Raw genomic sequence first — 20,050 nt, 5'->3', positions numbered from 1 at the left:
ATGTAAACATTTAAGGAGTTTTTTAAGTCTCTTAACATCAAGCCAGGTTTTAGAAGAATTCAGATTTGGTATACTCAGGATATCTGATGTGCTTATAACTTACTACATGTAAATGTATTCTGTTTATAGGGATTTTCTAAGTAAAAATTTGATACTTGCTTTATAGTAGAATGGGGAAGAAAACTGGATGACAACTGTATGCTTCTTCAGTGTTCAAACTATTTTAAAATAATTTCTAGGCTTTATTCGTAAACTAGGTATACCTGAGACAATAATATTGACTGTTTTAACATTGCCTTCTTTTTATTTTACAAGCTAAGAAGAGATACCAGTGAACCTAAATAGTGGACGAAAACAGGAGTGCTCTTTTTGTTGTTGTTTTTTTTTTGGAGGGGGGCACCGAGGGGCAACTGTTAAAATTGCCATTTGACTTTCAAGTGTTGGTAATTATTACTAGAACATAAGCTACAGAATGTACTAAGCATAGTAGAGTTTCAATTTAATGCTACTGATCTAGAAGTAAAGGAAGATTTAACATTGTAGTTCAGTTCTAACTGTAAAATGGGGGCCTTTTCCCTTTTTTTCTTTGGATAGGATCAGTTTTTAAGAGCAGCCCCAGTAACTGGAGGAATGGGTGCTGTCTTGATGAGAAAAATGGGCTGGAGAGAAGGAGAAGGGCTAGGAAAGAACAAAGAAGGAAATAAGGAACCCATCCTCGTTGATTTTAAGACAGACCGGAAAGGTAAGTTCTTTTGAAATATTTTGAGTCCCATTTTCTTTTGTTTTTATCTTATTTTGGTCCTAGTGACCATGGACTGGAGACAAATAATGAATAGCTCTTTGCTGGAGAAACCTTTAACACATTTTTTCACACACAGCAGTTTCTGTTGATGAAGATACTAGTTTGATAACTTGCGTTGTGGTAGTTACTATGAAAATCTGTGTTTTGAATATTTAAATTTAATAAAATTTTTCTTTTGTTCTTAATGGAGATTACCAGGTATGCTTGCCAGGTTTTTTTGGTTGGTTGTTTTTTTTTTTTTCTTGCTACATTTATTTATTGTGCAGACATGACTGGCAAGCACCCTTATTTGTGGAAACATCTTCTTGGCCATTATTTGGTTGTCTATTTTTTTAAATGATTTATATATAGGGGTCTGCTTTTTCTGCATGTATGTTTTTGCAACATATACCAGTGCCCATAAAGCCCAGAGAGGGCATTGGATCCTGGGACTAAATAACTGTTGAACCATCTCTCTAGCTTTTTTGGTGGTTTTTTGAGACAGTCTGTATTTTTGCCTGTCTCTGCTGGGCCTTGAGTGGCCTTGAACTTGCAGTGATCTTCTTGCCTTGTCTCCCGAGAGCTAGAATTACAGGCCTATGTCATCACGGTCCTTGGTTCGTTTGTTTGCCTTTATTTTTAAGGTGCGATTTTTTTTTTCTTAGACACTTTAGTTTCTTAAGTTTCTACTTGATTTTTGTGTTGTGGGTGAAATGACAGATGAGCCGCAGTCAGCAGTATTAGTTCTTCATTACTTCCTGTTGGGGACCTTGGAATTGTTGTTTCTGTTAGCTGTTTTAGAAATATGCACATAGTAACTAAAGTTAACAGCTAGCTAGTGGCATTGAATGTTGGTTGGTAGCTCATATTCCTTGTGTAAGCCTTTACTTAAGATACGGGCCAGGCCTGGTGGTGAATGCCTTAGATCCCAGCAGAGACAGGCAAATCTCTTAAGTTTGAGGTCAGCCTGGTTTACAGAACAAGACTTAGGATAGCCATGGCTACAAAAAGAAAACCTGTCAACAAAAAACCAAAGCAAAAAAAATAGCCGGAGGTAGAGGCAGGCATATTTCTGTGAGTTCCAGGACAGCTAAAGCCACAGAGAAAAAAACCCCGTCTGGGAAAAATAAACAAAAGAGACATCTATCATATAGCCCAGGTTAACCTTGAGCCCCCTCCCCCCAATCCTACTGCCTTAGACTTCTCAAATTCTTGGGTTATAGGCATGTGCTACCATATATAATTTAGACATGACTTTTAGAAACTGGATTTTTTTTTTTGAAGTTCAACGATCAGTGGGAGTAGACTATCTGAATCCAGTCGGTTTCGTGTAATTCTAGGGAGTATCCACATTGAAATTATTCAACATAATGTGTGAACTTTTAGACAGAGGGAGATTTATATTCTAGCAATAGAGTGGCTGAAAAGTTTGCTTTTTAAAGACAAAAAGTGGGAAATTGCACTGGTTGGTAAGTAGGGAGGGGCTTGCATTTGTTAAAGATGCAGAGTCTCATTTTTGGGACAATTCCTTTTTCACTGTGTGTGCCTTTGTTTTGCGGGAACCATACTTTTAACTTCAACCTGTTTTAAAAGATGAATTTGTAAAGATACTTGCAGTTAGTACTTTCCACTCTTAAAACTTGTAGGAAAAAAGACTGAGATGCTGGCAGTGACATGGCCCTTCTCTGAGTGTGCACTTAAATGGAGGTTAGAGATCAATATCCCATGGTAGATGTCAGGCACCATCCACCTTGACTTTGGAAACAGGGTCTCACTTGCCACAGGGACCCACCTGTCACCCAAGTGCTGGAATTACAAGTGTGTTCCAACACTGCTGGCTTCTCAGAATTTGTTGATGGGGTTCAGACTCAGATCTTTGTGACAGTGCTCTGTGACTAAAGTCCATTTTGATAGAAATCTACTGAGTATTTTATTTGAAGGCGTGAGTATTTTGGTTTTAGTAGGAGGAGGTATTTTTTCCATCTATTATAATTTTAAAATACTAACTGTAAATTTTGGCTTCCTTTTTATAGGTCTTGTTGCAGTAGGAGAGAGAGCACAGAAGAGGTCTGGGAACTTCTCTGCTGCAATGAAAGACTTATCAGGTGAGAACAAAACCCTTACTCATACCATGAAATCATAAAGTTGTTGCAAAGTTGGTGTAAATATTTATAATACTTGTTTTTCTCTCTACAGGCAAACATCCTGTGTCTGCCTTGATGGAAATCTGTAATAAAAGAAGGTGGCAACCACCTGAATTTCTCTTGGTCCATGATAGTGGCCCAGATCATCGCAAACATTTTCTCTTTAGGGTAAATATGAACTTATATACTAATTATTTATCAGTATTAGAGGGCTAAGGGATAGGTGTGATACAACCAGTGTTAATATTCTGTGGGTGGGTTACAGATGTGCATATATGTGGGAAGAGTGGGTTTTTTAACTTGGAGGGGTACTTTAATGTATAATTAAGAATTAGAAAATTAAATGGGGGGCATAGGCAAAATCTGGTTAATATTTTATATTTTCTAGGGGAATGGGGGGGGGTAACTAGTACTTTTGAAATGATGCGGAGACCTGCACTTATTTTGCAGTTTACTTTTAAAAATCATTTACTGCTTCTGGGCTGAGATTAATTTTAATTTGGGGTTTATAATTTGTAAATTATTTATAGAATTTAGTGAAAAAGTACAAAGCTAATAGATATTAAAGTTTGATGCTGTTCTTATTGTATGTTTTTCTTGAATAGGTATTGAGAAATGGAAGCCCTTACCAGCCCAATTGTATGTTTTTCTTGAATAGGTATTGATTAATGGAAGCGCTTACCAGCCCAGCTTTGCCAGCCCTAATAAGAAGCATGCTAAAGCCACAGCAGCTACTGTGGTTCTTCAAGCAATGGGCCTTGTACCAAAGGACCTCATGGCTAATGCCACTTGCTTCAGGAGTGCCTCACGTAGATAGATTGAGGTTTTATATTAATCATTTCAGATAATTTTACTCTGCATCACAATGTATTTCCTCCTTAATGTTGTAAATATTTCACAATTTAAGACATTGTGTAAAAAGCAATCTGTACAAACATCTCCAGGCTTTGGTTTTTGTACCATGGAAATTGTATTTAACCATACAGGGTTTTGGTATGTTTATATTGTTTACCTTAGTGATGTATTTGTTTAAGTGGCTAACATCAAAACAATTGTTTGAAGGCATCAGTAATATTCAGTGTGGAATGTTAAATAACGCTTTTATACTGTATTTTGTACTATGATGTAACTCCCCTTCCTTATGGCTAGGCTACTGTAACACTTGCCTGTAATCAGTGAAGGGCTGTGCACCTTGTACTATTTCACAATGGGTTCTGCTGGACAGATACTGGGCCAGTGTTATTAAAGTAATGAAGCAAGATCTGTTCCACAGGGCTAATGCCACCATCCCCCCCCTTAAATTTTTGTAGAGGTTATGAAAAGAAAGTGATCTGTTGTGTCATGATCAGCACTAAGTCCTGCATTCCCATTAAAGCCACTTGGATCATAAGAAGGGAGTGAATGGAAGTCCAACTAGAATTTTACTTCAGAGGCCAAGTACATATTTAGTATGGCTTGAGTTGTGATATAGTTTTACTTTGATGTGCATTTTGAATTTCAGCTACACCTAGATAGACGTAAATAAAAATGCTGTAACCAACTTACCTAATAAAAATTGGCAATCAGCCACTATTTTGTTGAATATGAGAAAGTTTAAGTTGATGTTAATTTTTTAGGGTCTGATAGAATATTCATGTGTATTACAGTGGTATTCATATGCTATGTCTCTAAACTTTATTTTCAAAAGCTTAAGGCCCAAATACAACCTTCTCTGGAATAAATGTGGTGTCTTATTTTCTGGCTTTATGGAACACATATAACTAAGTACTATTATTTGTTACCCAATACTTGTGATTTCTATGCACGTTTATTTGAAAATGCTGAATTTTACACACACATGCAAACACACAGACTACCTGTAAGCACAATGAGTACTAAGTTGCCCAGACTGACCATCCAACACTTCTGTCTGACTCGACAGAACAACAGTGTGAGTGGATACCGGAGAAATCATTAATGACAAGGCTGCAGTCAGGTCTACATTTCCCAAGTCTCCAAAGAACCCACTACTAGTCTAAGGACCATCAGTCTCAATGGATTAAGTGCTGTGTGTGTACATATATATATATGTACACACACACACAGGTAATCTTAATGCAACACTTTTAATTCAGTTCTCTACTCCGGTTACAATCAAGTTGCAGATATAGAATTGTCATTCAAGTTATCTGAGGTTTAAGGAAACAGCTCGCATCTCCTGAACTGAAAATGTATGAAAATAACAAAAGCAAAATGTTGGTTTTAAAACCTAAAAACTAATGCATTTAATAATAAAAGTTCATATAAAAAGTCAATGCTTAAAAACATTTCAGTATTTTAAAACATAGTCTTCCAAAATGAACTTTAAAGAGCCAGAGACCTAAGAATCATCAATTTCCTTCCTTGCTAGGAAGCTTTTCCTCAGTTTCCCTTTAGGCTTACTTTGGTGTTCAGGATCTCCAATTAAAAATGTAGTCATTCATTTCCACATTCCTTAAGGATGACTTCCCCAGTAGTGGTATTTGACTGAGCTGCTGCAGGGTTTTGGGGTGCAGCCCACAGTTAGCAAGGTCCTTAGGAGCATCTTTCTGCAGAAATACAAGCACACATCCATAAACACATTAGTTCTTCCACACCGAGTTTTTAACTAATCACCATACAGACTGGTAAGTAAAAGTCACTTAATCATGGTTACAAGACCTTCAAATGTGACAGGTACCAGGTCTATTATGGACTGTTGTTAAAGTCTAAAGATGGTTAGAATTCAAAGGAGAGCAGTTAAGTAGGATGGGGAGACAGAGTTGGGGTATCCAGAACCCACAGAAATGCTGGGCAGGCATGATGGTGCACCTTTAACTCCAGCCTCTGAAGATGGAACGTGAAGCAAGCTAGCTGTTGAGACTAGGCATGTCAGTGAATTCTGGTTTTGAAAAGGCCCTGCCTTAAAAAGGGGGAAAGCAATATAGCTTGAGCCATCAGTTCCAGGTTCCAGGTGTTTATGTGCAGTCCCCACTGCTGTGCCCAAAGCACATACAAAACTGCAAATAACATACATGAAAAACATGTAAATAATACATGAAAAACAGGGAAAAGCTAGCTCTAGTAAATTGCATTCCCATAAACTACAAAGGAATCAGGCATTACTAAACTTCAGTTGTGAGGGCAGTAAGTACTTTTTTAGGTTTGGAAAGTTTTAGTATTGCCTGATTTCATAAATTTTATGATGTACATGTGGCTATTCCTTAATTCATAATTTGCTTTCTAACTTGATACAAATCTGGCGTATCATAAGTGACATTTCTCCCAGCAAGAGGACACAAACTACAATTGAGACTACTTACTCCATGCGGTTCCTTCTCCAGTGGCAGGCAGACATTGAATGCAGCAGTTGGCTCATGTGCATACATCCCAGCAGAGAATGACCCTCTCTGTGAAGATCTGAGTAGCATGATCACAGATTGCAGAGCATGAGGCATGACAGGACCTGTGATCTCCAAACTAAACTTGTCTCTGTACCCAGAAAGATCTTGTGTCTTTACATTAATGCTTCGTGCCTTCAGAAAATTGAAAGAAAAAGGCAATTAGGATCATAACTCAATCTGTCCCTTAGCTTAAGATGTGGCCAGTGCATTTTTAATCAGGGTTTCTTCTGATAGGAAACACGAACTACTTTTGTTTCCTGAGATGGCTACATAATACTTAACATGTTGCTTCACATTCCCTGTTTTTGAGATCTGTAACTACTTGTGGGTATGTGATTGCATTGGTACATAAAACGGGATTAGGCGACTTAAATGACAAATGAAGGGTACACCAAAATGTTGCCAATTATAATTTATCCAGTACGGGGGGGGGGGGGGGGGGGCGGGGAGGGAAGAAAACCAAAATTCAGTGCGCACAGAGGTTTAGGCCTGTAATTCTGGCACTTGGTAGCAAAGGGTCAAGAACTCAGGGTCACCCTCTGCTACAGTGAGTGTGAGGCTAGACTGGATTATGTCATATGATAAAGTCATAGGATAGATACATATAAAGTACACATATTCTGAGAAAGGGTCTCAGGTAACCCAGGTGATCATCCTTCCACCACACGAGCTCTTACATAGTATTTATTTTTAACTACTGGGAATGTAGGTCAGCATACAATGTGTCAATATGCCCCAAACCCTGGCTCAGTCTTAGTACAGAAAAAACAAAGTGCAAAGCATACTACAACAATTAAAAAAATTCCCAAGTATAAATTTTAGGCAGGGGGTGTGTGTCTCACTATGTAGCCCTGGTTTTTCCTGAACTTACTGAGATCTGCTTGCCTCTGCCTCCCAAGTGCTGGGATTAAAGGTGTGGTCACCACATTGTGCCTGGTACCTGTGGGGGTAAGAGGGCATCAGACCCCCTTGGAGCCAGACTTACTGATGGCTGTGAGTCATGGTCATGTTGGTGATGGGAACTCAAGTTGGGTCTTCTACAAAAGCAGCAAATGCTCTTAAATACTGAGGCATCTATCTCCCTAGTCCCTAGGATTACTTTTTCAAAACGGGGAATTTGAGCTAGGCATAGTGGCACATGCCTTCAATCCCAGGCCTCAGGAGACAGAGTGGTCTATGGAGGCAGTTCCAGGGCAGTCAGGGCTACACAGGAGTGAAACCCTGTACTAAGAACCGCCTGCAGGCGAAGGACATCCTTGCTCACCTTAAGCATTTGCATCGAGGCACCTCGGAAGGCTACGGGGGATAAAAGGGTTGGAGGGAGGCCTGCCTGTGCACCGGAGGTAGCAACTAAGCTCTTGCAGTTGATCAAAAAATTGAGCAACGTGAAAGTGTTGAGTCCTTTCACCAGTACAACAGATTCAGGTCTGTGATCCATTTGTACTTCAGTTTTTTCTCTAAGTCTGAAAATGACAATCAAGGAAAGAGCAAAAAAAACCAAAAAACAAAAAAAGTACACGAAAAAAAAAAAAACAACAAAAATCCCACATCAAGCTGCCTTGATTCCATATGTTTGGGGCTCCTCATCTCATTTCACAAATCTAAATGAAATGCTGACCATTTGAATAAGGTAGATAGAAGCCAACAAAAACTTTGCACATGATCAACGTGGACTGTCTTTACTTAAAACAGTGGTAAACCATTAACTCGATAACAACAGAAAGGATACAGCTTGACGGAGATCATGTCTGGCTTTTTAATTTGATCTTGCACACCTATCTCTTCCAGCCAAGAAAAGCTTTCCTCTTCATCTTCATCGCTGGCCGCTGGCTCCCTAGGAGACTGCTGGTTAGAAGCATATTTACAGAGAGGGCGCTCTGACAGCTCCCTCAGAAACTGGGGACTGTGGAAAGCCTACATAAGCACATACTCCTCAGACTCCAGGTTTGCTTCTCGTCCTTTCTTCTTGCGGCCACTTTCTTCTAGCAAAGGCAGAGAGAATTCAACACCTGCATCGGGAAAGTAAACATAACTCAGTTATCTTCAATTACCACGAGAGTCCTACTGCTGGGGACACAGATGTGGCTCTCTATTAACCAGGACTCATCTTTATCCTTCCCTCCCTTTCCTGATCCATAATGGATGGGTTAACCCAGTTTTAAAATTATTAAAGAGGAAGGTTAGATAATTGGAAATGTCAGAGAATTGAGAACAGGTGAGATGATTTAGTGGGTGGAGTTCACTGTCTAGCACTCACATGGTGAAGAAATGAGCTGTCCTAACCTCCACATGTGTGCCACAGTATGTGTGTACCCACAGAAACACATATGCACACAAAATAAATACATAAATGTAAAAATGTTTAAAAAAGCAAAATCAATTCAAAAGACAGTGACTTTGGGGACCTACTATGTACATTACTTCAGAGATCAGAAAAAGTAGCACAACTGACTTCCAGTCACATTTAAGAGACAGCTTTACTAATAGGACAGAAAAAAGAACTCTGAAAAAGATGAACTAAATCTCTTAAAATAATATTGATAACCAATTTGTAAAAGACAAAAAGTGTTTTTGTTTTTTCTTTAAAAACATCTTATGTGTATGGGTGCTTATGTCTGTGTACCTCTGTGCATCTGGTGCCGAGAGGCCAGCAGAGGGCACTGGATCTCCTGGAACTGAAATTCCAGACGGTGTTAGCCACCATGTGGCTGCTGGGAATCAAACCTAGAGCCTGTGTAACAGCAACTATCTCTCCAGCCCCCAAAGTTCAGCATTTGGGGCAAGAGGGACCCCCAACTTTAAATCTAAACTAGTACCTTCATTTTTCATAGCTTCTCTTAAACCTCTAGTTGTAGGAGATACAAGTGCTGTGACCACATCACTTCCTGCTAATCCTGCTGCCCGGAACAGGACAGTAAACTGATAGGTACAGACGTAGAAAAAGGGGCAAAGCTTTGTCTTCAGCAGATTATACAAAGAAGTAAAACTCACAGACCTACAAAGCAAAACAAGGTTTTTACGTGTTAAAACATTTTAAACTTAATTCTGACAAGTAGATAAAAACCAACATAAATTTTCTGAGTACTGAATGGAGCTTCTGCAGCTGCGTGAGACTTGTTTGAGGACTGCAACTGGCATGGGTGCTGCTGCTGACTCTTCCGTACTGTGTGGGTGGGGGAAACACAGGTTCATTCAAGCAAAACTCCTGACTGGCTGCAGACTCTGAGCCACTTCTATGGAAAAGCATCAACAGACAGGGAGCGGCACTGAAGGCTTAGACCTGTCTATGTACTTATACGATACAGACGTCAGACATTTGACAGGGATAAGGCTGGGAAAAAAGCAAAAGGAGTTCGCGCGGGTCATTAACAGCCCCTGATGAAGTCTAGAAGCAAACAGAGCCGTTAGTCATACTAGAGAATCCTGCTACTGCATATTACCTCTGGAATGCACATGTCTTCTGGTCTTACCAGTCACTCAGCAGAGTTTGTTGCAGAGTTTCATCATTTGACCATGGACTGGGCTTTCCAGTCATCTTCTTATCAGCTCCAATTCGAGGGAAAAGTGGCAGCCATGAAAAGGCAGGGTGAAGCCAGTAGACAAGGGTTTGCTGGAAGGCACAACGGAGCTCAGTGGAGAGCTTGGGATCCTAGACTCCAGAGCAGAGAGTGGACATTGTTACTCATCAGGAAGATAAAAGTTCACGAGAGACACTGATATATCATTCAATCTAATTTTAAAAGATTAGCTGGGAGTAGTGGCTGAACACCATTAATAGGAGAAAGGCAGATCTCTGTGAGGCCAGCCTGGTCTACAGTGAGCCCCAGAAAAGCCAGAGCTATGTGGAGACCTTGTCTTAAACAATCCCTCCCCCAAAAAAATATTTTTATTTTTGGTTTTTCGAGACAAGTGTTTCTCTGTGTAACTGCTCTGGTTGTCCTGGAACTCACTCTACAGACCAGGCTGGCCTTGAACTCAGAGATCCGCCTGCCTCTGCCTCCTTTTTTATTTTTAACTGTATGTGTGCCTGCAGTTTGAACACAGGCTCTCTGGAAAGTGTGTTCCCTTAACCACTGAGCCATCTTTTCAGCCCAGTCTAAGAATTTTTAATGCTTTTTATGAGGAAGCATCAGCAACTGTCATGGAGGTTAAAATGTAGTCTGTCTTTCTCTCTGGACAGCATACAGTGTGTGGAACCATGCATCAGAAAAAGCACATCTGCACAGACCGGTCTCCTGTCGCTGCCTTTCCTGAAGCATTCAGATGATGGAACAAGGGGTGTGTGAAGAGAAAGCAGTGTGGATTTTAAGGATAGCTCCTTCTACACTTAGCCTGAAACACCAATATAGACTAGTGGGCTCAGAGGTTATAAGAACCCGACACCCATACAACAAGTTGGGATTTTCCTGTGAATGCCTTTAACAGTAGCACTGAGGAGGGTAGAGACAGGAGCACTTGGGTCTGCTGGTCATCAGGCTAGCTAAAATATTTGAGTTCCAGACTCATAGAAACCCTGCCCGAAAGAGAGAAGACGACACAGGACTATCGCCTTTGGCCTGAGTGAGCACGCACTCACACTTGCATACACACACGCCTTCCCACCCAGGCTACTTCACTTCAGACTTACCTCTACACTCTGGGGTAAAGTGACTTCTGTGGCCCTACAATGCTGGACAAGACCTTGGGCTTCTTCCTGTGCTTTTAAATGATCTGCCCAGGAAAAGGGGTGAGAGGAGGTGAAAAGGAGTCGGGTTTTAATACTCCAGTCCGCAGGTAACTCAGCACCTTCTGAAGAAGTTGTATCTGATCCAGAGAATGGTACATGTTGACTCTTAGAAGACAATGAACACAAAAATTAGAATTTCCATAAAATTCTTTTAATAGAAAGATCATAGTTATTCTACTCCTGATCACTAAATGTCAAAATTTAGGGATGGTCTAAAATTAAAAAAAATATTCCACCTGTGAACTCTGAAAGGAGGTAAACCAAGCTACCAAGAGAGGACTCCGGCCAGGGACTCTGCAGGTAATGGCACCTGCCTAAGCCTGAGTGTCTGAGCTGGGAGGACAAAACTGGCTCCTGAGACCAAGCAATGCATAAACTAAGTGAGTAACAAGCTCAGGAAGGAGGGGTCACATCTCACCAGGTAAACAAGAAGCTGGGGAGGATGGGTCACATTTCACTTTTTAGTTTTACAGTTCTATCTAGTACTGCAGACACGAAGGAGAAATGTCCTAGGATTTAACAAGTATGAATCACAGTGACTAGGACCAAGGGTTAAGCAACCTTGGTAGAGCTAAAATGGCTTTAAAAAACATCTCCTGAAGTATTAAAAAAAAAAAAAAGGAAGGAAGGAAGAAAGTACAGACAACCCGCTGTTCAAGTCCATATGCTCCACATCCTAAGGATTCCCTCAGGGAGCAGCCTAATAAAATATCCTGCCAGGGGAGTTGTCTCTGGAAGGCTGTGTGGAAGCCGGAATGGATCCTGTGAGCTCTTTCAGTCTGTTCCCATTAGGACAAACTATAACGTGTGGGAGCCACCAATGGAGCGCAGACTGCTAGCTCAACATGCAGGACGCACACAGCAGGCTTTGGCCACCACAGCCCATACTTATTATCACAACACTAGTATGGAAACGACCTCTCCAACTTCTGTTTTTGATTTGAAACCAGGGTCTCCTGTGTTCCAGGCCTCAACCGTCTGCGTATCTGAGGATGATCTCAAACTTTCGACAGTCTTGCTTTCACTGCCATCATGTCCCACATTCATGTGAGGCTGGGGCTCCAACCCCGAGAGAGGTCCCTGCATGCTGGGCAAACATTTCACAGACCAAGGAATAGTCCCAGACTTTAGGTTTGTTAGTGAAACTAAGTTTCCAAGCGAAATGCCACTGAGAAGTGTTTCTTAGAACAGACATTTCAATCATATTTAAGAAGCAGTACCTGGGCTAGGCCATCAAAAATGGCTCAGCAGGTAGAGGCACTTGCCTCTGAGCTAGACTGACTACTTGAGTTCAACCCAGGTACCCCACATGGAGGAAGGACTGACCTCCAAATACACAACTACGGCACACACAACAAACGCAGCTTTAAAAAGTACCTGCGACAGTTCGATGACAGTTCTTTCATGAGACGTTTCCTCCCACGGCAAATTATTTTCCCCATTAGAATCTAAAAGCTGAGGTTAAAAAAATAAGTTGTCTTTAAAACTTAAGCGATGAGGGAACTTGCTTTACATACAGAAGGCCTCACCTGGCACCCCAGTCTCTGAGAGTGGGGACTCAAATCCATATACTACCAACGTTTCTTTCCTCCACCTCAGGGGGAAGGGACAGACCGAAACATTTAATAACTGATAATTCATTAATCTTAGACCAAAAGAGATAAACGCTTGTAAATTCTGACCCGATTCATCCTCAACAGTCCTCCATGTCCACATTTATTTCGAGTGCTCGAGAAAAAGGAGGACCTGAAGGAAGGTGAGAAAGCAGATTCTTGTGCCTGCCCATGCGAGCTGCCTTGCAGGATGGGGTGTTCTGAGGACTTTACGAGCTATCTTCCAGGGCAGCCCCCCACCCCCACCCCAGGACACCGGGCTGCGGCGGCTGTTCGCGCCCATTCCCACCACTGACCACCGGCTGCCCGGGGCGGAGACTCACCGAGCCCGGAGCTCCCTGCGGACCCCGAGACGGCTGTTCGCGAGCCTCGTCGGCGACCCGCGGCCGGTTGTCCAGGCGGGCGAAAGGGTTCCTGCGGGCGACGGTCGCGGCGCCGCCTCTGCCGCCCGAGCTCGGGAAGGAGCGCAGGGGCAGCCCGGCCGCAAGCGCCGCGCGGCGGGGCGTGGGCTCCGGTAGTGCGGAAGGCACGGCGGCACCGTGGTTCCGAGACCTTTTCCGGCGGAGCCGCACAATCTCCGGCGGCCTCTTGAAGCTGGGCGAGTAGCCGGGAACGGACACAGCCATGGCGCAGCGCGGAGGAGTCCCCGCAGCCCTGCCGGCGCTTCCCGCGCGCCCCGGCCCCGCGCTGCTCGCGGACTGGACGGCCCCAAGGCCCCGCCCCGCCGCGGGCCCGCCCCGTTGGAGCATGCGCACTTGGCCGCCCCCACCCCGCCCAACTGATTTGTCGGTGGCCGCTTCCGGCCGGGAGTGCACCCCCAGCAATTCGGCCGCGAGGCGGGGCGTCGCCGAGAAAACGTCACCCAGCGCGCATCACCCCGGAGGGCACGAAAAGGGGTCGCCACTACTGCAGCGGGGACGGCGTCAGCCCCGGCTACGGAGCCCGAGTGCAATCAAACAGCACACTTGAACTGTGGGGATGGGCAGTTCAAGTGCCGAGAGTCGCGGCAGTGTCATTCTGAGAGAGGCGGTGAGGGCCGAGGCCTTGCTGTATCCCGCTGCTCTGAGCACCCACAGAGCTTCAAGCTAGACTCAAGCCAACTCTTCCATCCTTGTCCCCCGTGCCCGGCCACCCCAGCCCTCTATGCAAATGCTATAACAGGACCAGGTACTATGATTCTGTATGATCCTGGAGAAATTCAGAGTGAATGAGTATTTAAAAACAAATTTTAAATGCCAATGGATTACTCTGAAATCGGAAAATACACTCAAATGCTAAAATAATGGCAGCAAAGGCTTGTTAAGAAAGGTGTTTAGAATGGAGTTAATACAAAATCAAATAACATTTTCATGGTATAGCAAAAGCTTGTGAGGATGTACTGACAGGATAGTGTGGCTTTTGCTGAAAGCAGTTTTCTTTATGGAAAGAATTTCATAGCAGAGGCAAATGTATAGCTACAATAACAAAGGTTTTTGGTACATCCCTTTCAGATGTTAAAAAAGACCTGGATTGTTTGCACATTAATTTTGCAAGTATTTTTCAAATATGTCAAATAACCAAACATCTTATTATGGTAGGAAAACAGGCTTAAAAATAGAAAAACTTGTTTGATCTTCCTTGATTTTTCTCAACAATTTCCAAAGAAAACTGGCTTCATAAACTGGTATGGGTGCATCCAACTGAGTTCTGAGAAAGAAAATTAAAATTGAACAACTTGCTTTTTTCTTTCTTGATTTTTCTGAACAACTTCCATGGAAGCTTTTGCCTCATACAGTGGAATGGGTTCATCAAGTAGCGGTCTGAGGAGGAAGAACGACATCAGAAATGTCAGGCACAGGCGCGCAGAATACACAAGAGGCAGCAGCTCACACATTGGGCTAGAGTCTGACTGTACTCTAAATATCCACAACAGCTTGGTGGTGGTGCGTGCTGTTAGTCCAGTACTGGGGAGGCAGATGAATCTGAGTTCCAGACCAGCCTGAGTAAGCCAGCCATCAAAATAAATAAATGAAAATTAAAAAAAAAGAGAAATCCAAACAAAATTACAAACTTATTCATTAATATTTTTATGGTTCGAAAGAATCCTTTCCTTCCTCCTCCCTTCCCTTCCTCCTTCCTTTCCCTCCCTCCTTCCTTCGCGCTGAGAGTTCTGGAGACTCGGAACTCACTAGGCTGGCCTTGAACTCACAGAGATCCACCTGTTTCTGCATCAGAAGTGCTGGCATTAAAGGCGTTTGCCACCACGGTCTGTTTATTTATTTATTTAAGACCGGATCTGGCCTGTTAGATAGAACCCCTGATCCCTGCCTCATCCCTCCAGGGCTGTGAATACAGGTGTGTTCCATAACATTCGGTTAAAACATTTAAGTTTGGAAAGATAAATATACTACTTTACTTTAAAGTGACACCAAACCCAATTAAAACAAACATGGTACTTTTTCCACTTGTCAAGCCATGAATGATTTCAATTTGTTTGGCAAGAGGGTTGAAGGAAAGGGAAATGGGAGATACAGACTAGAACTGTGGGAGAAAAGGCACAAGATAGAAATCCGCGGGACACTGGTGCACAACCAGACACACTCTGCTCAGTGAAAGAGCAGCTGTTGATCTAAGCTGAAGCAAAACAGCGGCACTAGGCATACCCCAGAGCTGGAATAAAGCAGATGGCTACTTCTTGAGAACAGAAAAGAACAATCATTTAGTTTTGTTTTTTTTTTTGCATACCTGAAAATACCAGCTGATAACTTCTCCATCACGTCTCTTAAGATGCGTAACTGGAGGCTTGTTAAGGTGACAGCTATTAGAGAGGGGACTAAGTAAGTCATCCAGTAAACACAGGATGCTTGCCTCATCGCTTTTATTTTTCTTTTTTTAAAAAAAGTTTGTACTTTGAAATTCAAAGTGGTATTACAGCAACTAGAAACTGTCAATCACTTCTAAAACAAAGAGATCTGAGGTGTTCCAGGAGCACAAACTTCTAAAGACAAGTGTTGAGAGCAGCGACGGGCAGTAAGCAGTGACCGAGACTATCTATCCTCCAGGGGCGGTTAATGGAGTAATACATGGCTTTCATTCCTGCATTATGCGTGGTCTTCAGCACTTACATCTCTCACAGGAGGTAAACATATACCAGTTAATTTGTTGATATCAGGTCAAACTTGTTTGCATAAATTTCTTTATTTCAAAATTTGTTTCAAAAAGTATGGAGGAAAGCTAATTAATATGTATCTATTTATGGTAGTTTGAATGAAAAATGTCTCCCATTGGTTCTTGGTGCCTAGTTGGTTGTGTTCTGGAAGTTATGGAACCTTTAGTTGGAAGTACTTTGAGGGGGGTGGGCTTTGATGGTTTTATGGCCTCATCCCTGCTTCCTGTTCTCGTTAACCCAGGTGCATGCTCCTGCTGTGACTCTCCCTGGAACCGGAAGCCAAAACAAGCCCTTCCTTTTGTAAGTTGCTTTTGATCATGGTTTTATGCATAGCATCAGAAAAGTCACTAATATACTATGCTACCAGCAATCAAAAGAATATCCACATGAAGAAAAACTAAACAGAAATAAGAAGACTCTAGAGAGACGGCTCATTAGTAAGATCACTTGCTGTGTTTGCAGAGGACCAGGTTCGGTTCCCAGCACTCAGTGGCAACTCACAAGTGTCTGTAACTTGAATTTCAGGGGACCTGACACCCTGGTCTCCTTGGGGACCAGATGCACAGACAACGTGCAGGCACTGACTCATATACAGACATATACACATTAGGCAAAAATAAAATAAAATCTAAAAAATCAATTTTCCAGTACTTGTATTTGTAAAATTCAAGTATAATAAGAGTTAAGTGTGCTACCTCTTAAGGTGCCATACAATGCCAGTTTAAAACAAAAGAAAATATTCTGCCTGTCTCATTACCTCCGATTCAGAACCGAGTTAGACCCTGGGGTGTGATTGTGATTCTGTCTCTTGCTACATGTACCCTTCTCACAGTCTTTCCATCTGTGAAATGGGGCTACTTTACTCAGACCTCATAGACTTAATGCTTCAATAAATGTAGGTACCTGTCACTCTGTCAGAGGCGCTCCAGAAAAGACCACAGCTAGCTATAATCTCACTGTCGCAGTGGAAGAGTTTATGTGTAGAGTCCAAGCCAGCAATTCAAATTAGTAGGAAAAAGGATATAAAGGTATTTTCCCTGTTGTACGTTTGACAGATTCCAAACTTCATCATTAAGGAAAGCCACCGTCGCTCCCTTGAGGAAAAGGCAATGGCTGTCTGGAGGATCCAGCTTTGACGGAGGAAACAAAGACAAAACAACTACTATTACATTGAACAGTAGAAAGGTGCTCACACCAGAAAACCTTTAATGCAAATTAAACATTGTAGAAGCCACAAACTCAGCTACAGCTTTAAGAGCTGCTTATTAACTGTTACATTTCCTTCCTATGTCATGACGAAATAGCTAGGACAGGGCAGATGCAGGGTCATTTGGAATCCCGGGGATAAAATGGTGTGGCTTCTGGCTACTATCAGTCACCTTGGTATGTTGGAAAGTCTAGACTGGTATGTTAGATCATAGTATTTGTATATTAAATATGATACATATACTCAATTAGAAGTCTGTTAAAAATATAAGCTTGGGAGGTGATTCATTTATACACACAGTAATATCAATTTGGGTTATTAAATTATGATATTATTTATAAATATTACAATTACTAAGTTACCCAAATTTTTAGGGCCCCAGAGATGGCTCAAGTTACCAATGTGCTTGCTACACAAACATAGGGACCTGAGTTTGAATACCAGTATGCATGCAAAAGACCATGCAGCAGTGTGCATCTGTAATCTCACTGCTGGAAATGCAGAGACAGGAGGATATTTGGGTCTTGATGCCAGCCAGTCTAGCACAATGAGAGATCCTCTTTCAGAAGGTAAGGTGGAGAATGACAGAGGGAGATTCGTTCATCTCTGGCCTCCCTTGCATGTATATGTGCATCAACAGATAAAAGTATAATTTGAAATACAGTTAAAAATCCAGAGGCCACTGTGAACAATGAACTAAATACAATTATAACTCATTCTAACTGAATGGACTTCCCTGCCCAATAGAATTTGACCAGTATGCACTTAACATAGAAAAGACGCTATATTCCTTTAAACATAACTTATGACTGTTCTTTACTAATGACATTCCCTTGGTGTAATAACAAGGCTTTATTATTTCTGACAATACCTGAAGGTTTTCTTCTGTTGTTACCCAATGGCCTCCAACACCAAGAAGTGTGATGATGTCATGCTTATGTGGGAGTTGGAATTTTACAGCTGGTTCATCATCTTTACTATATAATCTCACTTACAAGTGAAGAGTTAAAAAAGAGAGAAAAGGTATATTTTATAAAAGTCTGACAAAATTTATTTTGCATATCAGTCTTTTTTATATAGTAAATAACATTTTTCTTAGTAAAAGGCAAACTCAGTTAATTTAAGCTACAGCAAATGTACTCTAGACTTAATTAAAATTAAATGCAAACAAAATAAATTTTGATTTGGAAGCACGCAAGGTAATGCACTACACAGCTATATCTTATGCTAATTCTAACAACCATAGCTTCATACAGTGGGAGAATGGCTGTCTCTTTAAAACACCGAGTCACACACACTGAAACACAACTAAAAAGTGACCACACTAAAGTACTATTCACTTCTACTGATGATTTTTGAGTTCATTTCAAACCCTGGAAAACACATATTAGAAAGGAACACACACGATGGCTACAGTCGTACTCACAATAAAATACAAATACAACTGTTGTGCGGCTCACAACACTAATCCTTCGGGAGTAATGGTGCCACCTAAATGTGCACAGATTAGGTGTGAGATAAATCCAAGTTAAATTAAAAACGTCCAAGAGAGTGAATGGTACATGCTTGTTTTCCCCAATAGAGGGTACAGGAGTCGCCCATCCTACAGAGATTGGCCATGCAGTACAAGTGGCTCTGAAATGGGGGGCAGGTGTGTATTATGGGGACCAGACAGTATACTGATCATGGTGACATTCACCTTTTGCTGTTTAAGCTTCAGTGCCTAAGGCTTAAAAGGCAAGCTCCCTCTTCCAAGGACATTGAGGTTGGCAATCAAGTGAAGGAAATATACTTAAAATAGATGAGTTTTTAATTAAAAACAAACCCTTAAATGAGACTTCCAATTTAATGAATGCCGTAATAATTAGTTCCCAGTTATACCCTGTCTGCAATTCATCCAACTAAAAGCATCACATCATCAACTAGAAGCTCACTGCATAGGTACCCACCTCCTGCATCTATGACAATATCTACTCCCAGGCCGCCTGTTTCCTCCAGACAGCTTTCAGCCACATGGCCTTTCCCATTAGAGACATCAATCACACGGGCTGTAAAGGACAGGAAGTCAGGCAATTGTACTGTTCTCTATGTGATGAACACAAGTCAGGAGGAAGGAAAGAAAAGCCAGTAAGTGTCTGTCTTCTGAAACAGCTTCAACAATTAATACATTTAAAGGAAAATGTCAATTCTGCTTAAACTTTTTCTCAAGGGATTCAATATTGACTGAAAAGTATCAATCTAAAGGAGAGGGTTGACATATTCAGTAAAATGAACACGAGGACATTTGGAGCTACGGCTGTTCTGTTGACAGAGGCCAGCTGTCCATGAACACAGGCTAGATGGCCAGGCCCGGGAACCCGAGGATGGGGCCCAGACACAGCACATACATCAGGACCAGTGAGAGCAGATACTTTGTTAAGCTGCTTGAGATTTCATAGTATGCAGAGCTGTGTCGTGTGCTTGTATACTATGGTACGCCCTCAGAAGCTCGTCATCCTTTCTTATTCATGGACCCCCCCCCCACCCAAAACAAAGACCAATCCTGAAAGTAAGGAAAAGGAATATGACTGGTTTGGGCAGAGTTAGGGAAAACCAAGCTAATTTTAATTGGTCGCATTAATTAAATATACAGACATACACATAAACATACTTCTTTTGTGGTGCTAGGTGAGGGGTGTGGACAAACCCTAGCTCTATGGCTGACAAGAAAGCAGCCTAATACTGAGCGGTCTTTAGCTCCTCAGAGAATTACAGCAATAGAAAAATGAATTATGTTAATAGTACAACACAACTACAGAGAGTTGAAAAAAGTTTCTCAGAATTTGAACCAATGAGGATATATAATTTTATTTCCAAGCTGTGCAGGTTGGATGCCCACTCTAACAGCAGTCTGTGACTCTCTTGGGTGAGGTGGGCAAGAGTGGAGAGCAGGGACTGGGAGGGCAGAGGCAGGGGCTGGGGGGAGCTCAGAAGTTAAGGCAGTCACTGCTCTTCCAGAGCACCTGAGATGCGTTCCAGGGTTCCAGGTTC

General features: G+C 42.0%; 3 protein-coding genes and 1 long non-coding RNA gene across 8 annotated transcripts in view; 2 read left to right on the top strand and 2 right to left on the bottom strand.

Annotated features, from left to right (window-relative positions):
* Nucleotides 1-4,646, top strand: part of Son (SON DNA and RNA binding protein) — a 33,249-nt gene extending 28,603 nt beyond the window's left edge. The window contains exons 10-13 of one of the 2 annotated variants that reach the window (XM_041673258.1): nt 595-742; nt 2,815-2,886; nt 2,978-3,093; nt 3,584-4,646. In XM_041673258.1, the coding sequence (XP_041529192.1) occupies nt 595-742; nt 2,815-2,886; nt 2,978-3,093; nt 3,584-3,742 (495 nt within the window). In that variant the 3' untranslated portion in view covers nt 3,743-4,646. Of the gene's footprint in view, nt 1-594; nt 743-2,814; nt 2,887-2,977; nt 3,094-3,530 lie in introns of both variants that reach the window. The other variant, XM_041673259.1, reaches the window with a different exon arrangement.
* Nucleotides 4,647-5,016: 370 nt separating this feature from the next.
* Nucleotides 5,017-13,782, bottom strand: Donson (DNA replication fork stabilization factor DONSON). Its single transcript, XM_041673264.1, has 10 exons — nt 12,989-13,782; nt 12,430-12,507; nt 10,954-11,157; nt 9,797-9,975; nt 9,143-9,321; nt 8,257-8,335; nt 8,056-8,160; nt 7,591-7,789; nt 6,246-6,458; nt 5,017-5,492 (listed from the first exon to the last, which is right to left on the bottom strand). Exons 1-10 carry the CDS (start codon nt 13,412-13,414, stop codon nt 5,355-5,357), a joined length of 1,800 nt encoding a protein of 599 aa, XP_041529198.1. The 5' UTR covers nt 13,415-13,782; the 3' UTR covers nt 5,017-5,354.
* LOC121461908 lies at nt 13,703-17,004 on the top strand. 2 transcript variants are annotated; one of them, XR_005976232.1, is made up of 3 exons: nt 13,703-13,832; nt 16,055-16,113; nt 16,869-17,004. It is a non-coding gene; the product is annotated as an uncharacterized LOC121461908 (long non-coding RNA). The 2 variants fall into 2 exon arrangements; XR_005976231.1 differs by lacking the exon at nt 13,703-13,832 and adding an exon at nt 15,719-15,783.
* The window catches only part of Cryzl1 (crystallin zeta like 1), a 42,328-nt gene continuing 36,478 nt past the window's right edge, over nt 14,201-20,050 (bottom strand). For 2 of the 3 annotated variants that reach the window (XM_041673267.1, XM_041673268.1), the window contains exons 9-13: nt 18,970-19,068; nt 17,892-18,010; nt 16,838-16,943; nt 15,390-15,435; nt 14,201-14,464 (exon numbers count right to left, since the gene is read on the bottom strand). In XM_041673267.1, the coding sequence (XP_041529201.1) occupies nt 14,365-14,464; nt 15,390-15,435; nt 16,838-16,943; nt 17,892-18,010; nt 18,970-19,068 (470 nt within the window). In that variant the 3' untranslated portion in view covers nt 14,201-14,364. Of the gene's footprint in view, nt 14,465-15,389; nt 15,436-16,837; nt 16,944-17,891; nt 18,011-18,969; nt 19,106-20,050 lie in introns of all 3 variants that reach the window. The other variant, XM_041673269.1, reaches the window with a different exon arrangement.

The sequence above is a fragment of the Microtus oregoni genome, unplaced genomic scaffold (genome assembly GCF_018167655.1).
Source record: "Microtus oregoni isolate MIOR12 unplaced genomic scaffold, Mior012 000023F_ref0000262, whole genome shotgun sequence".
NCBI lineage: Eukaryota > Metazoa > Chordata > Mammalia > Rodentia > Cricetidae > Microtus > Microtus oregoni.
The sequence above is the reverse complement of the archived record's forward strand: the minus strand, read 5'-3'. Positions and strand labels throughout refer to the sequence as shown.